We start from the raw sequence: 7011 nt of genomic DNA, 5'->3' as shown, positions 1-7011 counted from the left end.
ATAATCAAATATTGATAATAATACTTGAAAAATAAAAAAAACGTCAAAAAACCTAAAAAGAACATAAACCATTAAAAATAAAAGAATAAAAAAACTCAAAAATTAATAAAAATAGAAAACTACAGGGGAAAAAAGCAACATATGAGAAAGAACAACAAAAGTAAAAGAAAAGAACATTAAGAATCTGCATGAATAATAATAAAAGACACAAAGAACATTACCAATACATAAAAGAAAAACAATAAAACCTAAACGAACATATTAAGATAGAGAAACGAACACGCTATAAAGAATTTCAAAACAGTACCAAAAGAACTGCCAAATAATTACGAAGTAATTGCGAAACCATAATCATCAAAATCATCAAAATATATAATCTAAATACATTAATCAAAGTAATTGAGAAATCAAAATGACCAAATAATCAAAATAATAAAAAATACGATAGCTGCGAAATTAAAATCATCAAAACATGTAATTCGTTATTAGAAAATAGTAAAATTACCTTCACAAATCTGATTATCAGCTGAGGAATTCAAATTTGAAGAAGAAGGATCAATAAAATTTGATATTGAAGTAGAAAAATCAACCAATATCTAAGAATTTTCAATTACTTTCTCTCTCTAAAATCAAATTTACAGTTTATCACAGTTTCTCTCTCCTCTTTCACAAATTATGGTTTCAAAATTATAAAAAATACAGGAATATATAATCGCAAAAAGGAGCGAAAATAAAATAACATAATAAAACAGAGCTGAATAGAACAGAGCATTCCTTGTTCTTTTTTTTTAACAAAAAAAGTTCGTTTGTTCTTTTGTTGAACAAAGATGTTCTTTTCTTCTCCAGATTTAGTAAAAAACGCGCGTTTTGTATTTAATGGTTGTCGTTTTGATACCAGTGCACCAAGAGCACGGTGCACACGCCTGCACCATCAAATTTGCGAATTTTTACCGTAAATTTTATTACTGTGTGTATCTAGAGTTATTTACTTTTCTACATCATTCATTCATTCCTTTTATTTTATTTTTTGAAGGGAGCATTCGTTTTTCCTTTAATACAGTCATTAAACAAACAATATACATCGTATTAGATTAGATAAAAAATAATATATACAAGAAAAAAAGGTTTTGGAATTCAATGGTGGGGACTGTGCAAAGTATTGAGCAAAATGTAGAAAAAGAAGATGGAGGGAGGCTACATCGCTGGTAACCAGCGATGTATCTGCCCCATACCCACCAAAAAAAAAAGTGAAAAGAAAATAAATTCCAATGATGGCCCACCCCTTAAATAAATGGTAAAAATGTTGCGAACTTGCTATATATTGTCAAAGGTTAAATAAATACTGTCATTATTGTGTATATACTGTCATTGTTGTATTAAAATTTGTCATAATCATCCAAAAAGAAGAAAACGAAATGAAACAAAAATAGTAAAGGGGCCACTTAAATGACTGGATAAACGTGTTACATATACTCTCTGTCATAATCATCTAAAAAGAAGAAAACGAAATGAAACAAAAATAGTAAAGGGACCACTTAAATGACTGGATAAACGTGTTACATATACTATGTCATTGTTTGTATAAATATTGTCATTTTTGTATTGAATACTGTCATTGTTATATTGAATACTGTCATTTATTTCCGATACTTAGTACTTTGTTTGACTTTTCAACTAATTAAGTAAAAAGACGATTTTGCCCCTGAGTATGGGCAAAAAAGCCGCTGGTAACCAGCGATGTAGCCTCCCTCAGAGAAGATGAATGGAAGAGCATAGGTAAACACAATTACACAAGGTGAGAAAACCAATAGTATTGAAAAGCATAATAATAAAATATAAAAAGCATCCTCGGAATTTACATTTGACACAATATATGAAGAAACAAAACGCATAATCTGTGTCTTGGTTGTAAAGCGGGGATATTAAAAGATAACATTTGTAAGTTGCAAGTTATTAAAGCATTTAACTTGGCTTAAAGAATTTCAACTTGAGACCACTATTAACAATACTCCAAATTCCACCAATGGAAAACGCAAGGCTGAAAGCAATCCCTATCCATCCTAGAATCCAGTTAAAATACCAACTGAAAGTGCCTTTTGGGGGTTGCTTAAGGAGTACCCACATGAAGCAAGGGTAAGCAAATGTGACAGGGAGAGTGAGACCTCCTAACAGACCAGCAAGGCTTGAGAGGAAGGGGAATGCAACACCTATTAGGAGATTGACAAAGCCATAAAAAACTCTAAAACTTGACCTAATCCATACTGAACATGGCCTGTTAGTCCTGCTCGTATAACTGGCTTCGAAGCTGTCAAATACTGGCATTGAGTATATCTGGAAACTGCTCAAGCAGCTGAATACCACCAAAAGGAAAGTCATTGCAAGTAGTCCTCTCGCAATTTCATGACTATGGAATGCATATATAGCACCCAGCATCCCCCCTGAAGGCATCTGCAAGTGAGATATGCGAAATGCATTATTTCATTTGAATAACCATCATAATTAGAGGTTGGCGAGGCGGCCTGCTGTGATGTGTGAGCAGACACAGAGTACCATTTCGATAAAAACATGTACTATTTCATTAAAAAAAGTATTATTTCATAAAAAGCAGAGTACCATTCCGATTAAAACATGTACCATTTGATTGATGTTTTTTGCTGTTATGTTCCAAGTCTGTTATGTTTTTACAAAAACATAACAGACTTGGGTTTTACTTCCTCTCATAAAGGGACACAAAGTCACTAGATAAGAATAATGTTGACTTACAAGGCTCCCGTAAGCCCAATATCCTCCAATTGCAATGGGAAACAGGCACATGGCGATGAAAAAGTATGCAACTTTAGCTCCCTTCCACATTGGTACATGAGCCGGATGCTTAAAAGTTGATGGCATTGTAGCCTGGAACAACATACACAGCCAAGTTTCAACTTTCAAATGTAGCAAAAATAAAACATCAAAATTACTTTGTAACACTCCCGTACCTGGATCTCCAAGACTAAATTGTGTCCCCTGAATGCGAAGGCTATGATTCCAAGAGCATTTAGAACTGAGAACATAGTAGCTGTTGCAGATGGAAGTGCAATGGGCTCATAAGATATTTGTTGTGGTCTCGGTTGACTCACAGAAAGCACCCAAACCATGGTAGAGTAAATAATAGCAGTCACTGCTCCAACAAGAGATAGTCCTGCTATGGAATTAAGATTTGGAAGTTGAGATAGAACAATGCACAATGAAGTGAAAACCAGGTACCATTCAACAGTGGTAAGAGGATTTGACGAGCAAAGTGGTCCACAAACTATCTGGAAAAATAGTTTCATAGTCTCTCCTCCAACAAGTATTAGAGCAGTTGCAGTTCCAGCAGATAAATATACTGTTGGAAACAATGCAAGCCATACACCTAACTTTTTACCAAATGCAGCTTCCGCCAGTTCAACGTATCTGTTGTATCTTTTCCCAGGCACAGCTTCGTGTAGCTGAACTAATATCCAAAGTGTGTAAAGTTGCCAAAAGTAGGCTATGGTCAATGAAAATATACCCCAACCCCTGCAACACATTCAGATGAACCATTCAGCCTATAATCTATAATACCAAAATATGTCTTGCTTTTCAAATATATATAACAGATAAACCTACTCACATCAAATTTACTGCAATGTTATATTTCCCACCAAAAGATTATTGTAAAAATGTTATAAAGCACATGTAAACAACCGGGTTCAGTTTAATCTTTTGAGAAAACTGTGTATGCAAGTAATGGGATCTAAAAGGGTAGACAGTCCATCAAAAGGTTCCAACCGAAGCTGATATCCAAACTCCTCAAAAAGACACACTGATATGAAACCATAATGTTCATGCAGCTTCATAGGACAAAGGACAAACACACCTCCACTTTATACAAAAACAACAACTTCCAAATGCTTAAAAGAGCCATCATTTTATTCTTGGGTGCAAATAAGATATTTTAAATGTTCGGAGCTAATGATGTCTAGAAAATCCATGCTAAATACTCCATCAAACCCATTGAAAAGGGGGAGCGTATAAAAAGCTAAAAAAGCTCTTAAGATGTCAGACAAATATGCAAACACATTGAAAGCCCATCATTATTATCACTAAACAGAAGAATATCATAATCTGGTAAACAAAACATCTAAAATTTGACCAGAAATAGAGAAATGTTAGCAACAAAATGGTCCCCTCTTTCAAAATGGCAACACTGGAACAAAATCATTACTGGTCCCGGTAATTGGTAACAGCAAGTCAAAAATCATGGGAGATATGCAGAAAGAAAAAGGTAGGTGTGGTATAACTTAATCATTTTGTTAAGCTAATCATCTTCTTCTTCTACTATAAATAAAGCTAAAGATAAACATCATCCAAAAAGCAAAAAGAACAGACCCACTTTTCATCCACTTTAATTAGATTAATTAAGCATGCTTATTATACCCCATCAAAGAAGCTTGTTAGCAACTGGGATAATTCCTTGCTCATATAGTCATATGTTTCAAATAAAGTTAAACTTAGCCAAAGCGAAATGGTTACGTTTTTATAAAAATTGAACTATTTTCCGAACATCTCAAAATATCACACACGACTAATTCAGGAGTGAGTACGAGGAAGTTTTTGTCACAAGTGACTTGTGTCTATATGGACACAAGTGAGTACCAATACAGAATCTGGAGTACCAATACAAAATATGTTAGTACCAATACAAATTATGTAAATAACAATAACACAATATGACTTATATTAGTGGTACTTCTAACCAATTTTGCATCTTTGTAATGACATATTATGTATTGGTACTCAAAATGGTTGTATATATGGACACAAGCCACTTGAGGTTTAGAAACCCTCGAGGGAGTACATCGTTGTACAACCAAGAAATCACATGATAGAGATTTGACCCAAAAAAATGGTCTCTTGGCCTCTTGCACCGTTAAGTAGTAAATGTGGTCCTTGAGAAAATCAGAAATCCCTTTTATGGCATTTTCCCATATAATAAAATTTGTTAGGTGATAAGCCAAAACAATGTTAAAACCATTTGATAGAAGAGCTAATATAAATCCGGATAAAGAAAAAGATGGAGCTAGAAAGAATAAAAAAGCATTTAAGGATCGGAATAAAATATAAGAAAAGGGAGGAGAAGAAATTACCATCCAAGAAAAGAGAAGGCAACAGGAAGAACAAGAGCTTGAAAGCCAACACCAGCATTAAGATTATGAAACGCAGCGTAATGAGCATTACCATTTCTAGACTCAGTAATAGGAAGCCAAGCATCTTGTGGGTTAAGCTTAGTTAAATGACCAACATCTTCTAAATAACTTTTCATATTAATCAAAACTCTTTTCATAGGAGTTCCAATGGGGCTTAAGAATCTTGGAGAAATAAACGACGTTGGTGTCCACGCTGCGGACTTTGACTCCTTCGCCGCCCCAATACCCGTTATAGCTGGCCGTGGAGACCGTTGTCCGGTGGGTGTTAGTATCTCCGGTGTTGAGGTTGCTCGTGGTGTAGCTGGGATTGAGATTAGCTCGCTTTCTAGTCTTTCTTCCATTATTGCTTGTTTGTTTGTTTGTTTTCTTGTGTTCAAGTAGCAGTGGAGTGTAGTTTTTATGAATTTCTAATGAGAGGAGTGGTAAGAGTGTAGAGGAGAGAGAGAGAGAGAGAGAGAGTGTGAGTAGTGGGAAACAATGAAAAAGCGGGGTGTACGAGAAAGGAGAAAAAAGGCATTCGATGCAAGTGTAATTGTGTCTGTGAGTGACCAGTTTCATAGCAATATCAGCACCAAGTCTTAAAACTTAGATTTTGCTGAAATGCCACATGACTCTTTTTTTTTTTACGCATAGCACACCCGGTTTATCGGAGTTTAGCTCTGATTACATCCGGATTCGAACCGAGTCGCACACCTTGCTTATGGTGGGTGAGTCTCCCAACAAGAATTTCTGCATACGGCGAGGCTCGAACCCGAGACCTCCCTTAAGCGACATCAAACTGCTTACCACTTGAGCCAACTCTATGTTGGTGGCACATGACTCACTTAGTATTAATATTAAGATCAAACATATACTTCCTCCGTCTTTTAATACTCGCAACGTTTGGACTTTTGCCACTATTCATATAATCTACTTTGACTACTCGTAGTGTTTTTTATATAAGATAAAACATAGTCATGTGGGATCTTGTTAGATTCGTCTCAATGTGTATTTTCAAAATATCAACTTTTTATAATTTTTGCATAAAGAGAATTTAAGATATAAATGATCAAAGTTGTGCATTGGTATGCGTGAAACTAACAAACGTTGCGAGTATTAAAAGACGGGGAAAGTATATATTTTTAGCATTGAAGTGGGTTAATTTTAATAAAGTCTTAAATTGAGTTTTGAAAAACTAAGACTTAATTTAAGACTCACTATGTGAGTTAAATAAATAAATAAAATTAAGATATTATATTATTTGTGATATTTTAAATGAGTTTGAGGAGTGAAGAACTAAATTTGGATGAGTTTTAAAAAGTCTTAACAAAATTAAATTAATTTAATTTTAGTGAAAAGCTGACATGACATATGAGAAAGAGAAACTTTTGTGTGAGACCGCCTCACAGGAAAAACCGCCTTGTTGGCAGTCTTGCTGGCAGCCCTGTTGGCAGCCATGTTGGCGCATGTGCTGACGTCTTGAATTATTTTTTTCAGGCTTAACTAATTGGATTTCAGGCTTAACTAATTGGACTTCAAGCTTAACTAATTGGATTTTAGGCTTAACTAATTGGATTTCGGGGTTAATTTTTTTTTTTCGAATTTAAATTTTTCAATTTTTTTGGATACTAACTAAACTAGTGTAAAACATAACTAAAAGTATTAAAATCATTACTAATTGAATAACAAAATAGTTAAGGTATAAAAACAAATAGTTAAACTTATGAGTCGAATAGTTATTAATTTTAAACAAACTTATTATTAACTAAAACTCATAAAATCTTAACTAATTAGTTGCAATGCTTAACTAATTGATTTTATT

General features: G+C 34.0%; 1 protein-coding gene across 1 annotated transcript; it reads right to left on the bottom strand.

Moving 5' to 3' along the window:
• Positions 1–1786: 1786 nt before the first annotated feature.
• LOC110778591 (lysine histidine transporter-like 8) lies at positions 1787–5707 on the bottom strand. The gene is made up of 4 exons (XM_021983135.2): positions 5151–5707; positions 2979–3540; positions 2764–2895; positions 1787–2448 (listed from the first exon to the last, which is right to left on the bottom strand). The coding sequence occupies exons 1-4, from the start codon at positions 5549–5551 to the stop codon at positions 1963–1965; spliced, it is 1581 nt and encodes a 526-aa protein (XP_021838827.1). The 5' UTR covers positions 5552–5707; the 3' UTR covers positions 1787–1962.
• Between the last annotated feature and the right edge of the window lie 1304 nt (positions 5708–7011).

Source organism: Spinacia oleracea, chromosome 5 (assembly GCF_020520425.1).
Source record: "Spinacia oleracea cultivar Varoflay chromosome 5, BTI_SOV_V1, whole genome shotgun sequence".
In the NCBI taxonomy this organism is placed as follows: Eukaryota; Viridiplantae; Streptophyta; class Magnoliopsida; order Caryophyllales; family Amaranthaceae; genus Spinacia; species Spinacia oleracea.
This window is presented reverse-complemented; position numbering and strand designations above follow the sequence as displayed.

What these genes read in the sequence shown, in the direction of transcription:
- LOC110778591 (XM_021983135.2), bottom strand. Translation starts at nt 5,551, where the DNA reads ATGGAAGAAAGACTAGAAAGCGAGCTAATCTCAATCCCAGCTACACCA. An exon ending in ATTTAGTCTTGGAGATCCAG is followed by an intron (nt 2,896 to 2,978) that starts GTACGGGAGTGT and finishes ATGTTGTTCCAG; the next exon opens with GCTACAATGCCATCAACTTT. An exon ending in ATTGGGCTTACGGGAGCCTT is followed by an intron (nt 2,449 to 2,763) that starts GTAAGTCAACAT and finishes TCTCACTTGCAG; the next exon opens with ATGCCTTCAGGGGGGATGCT.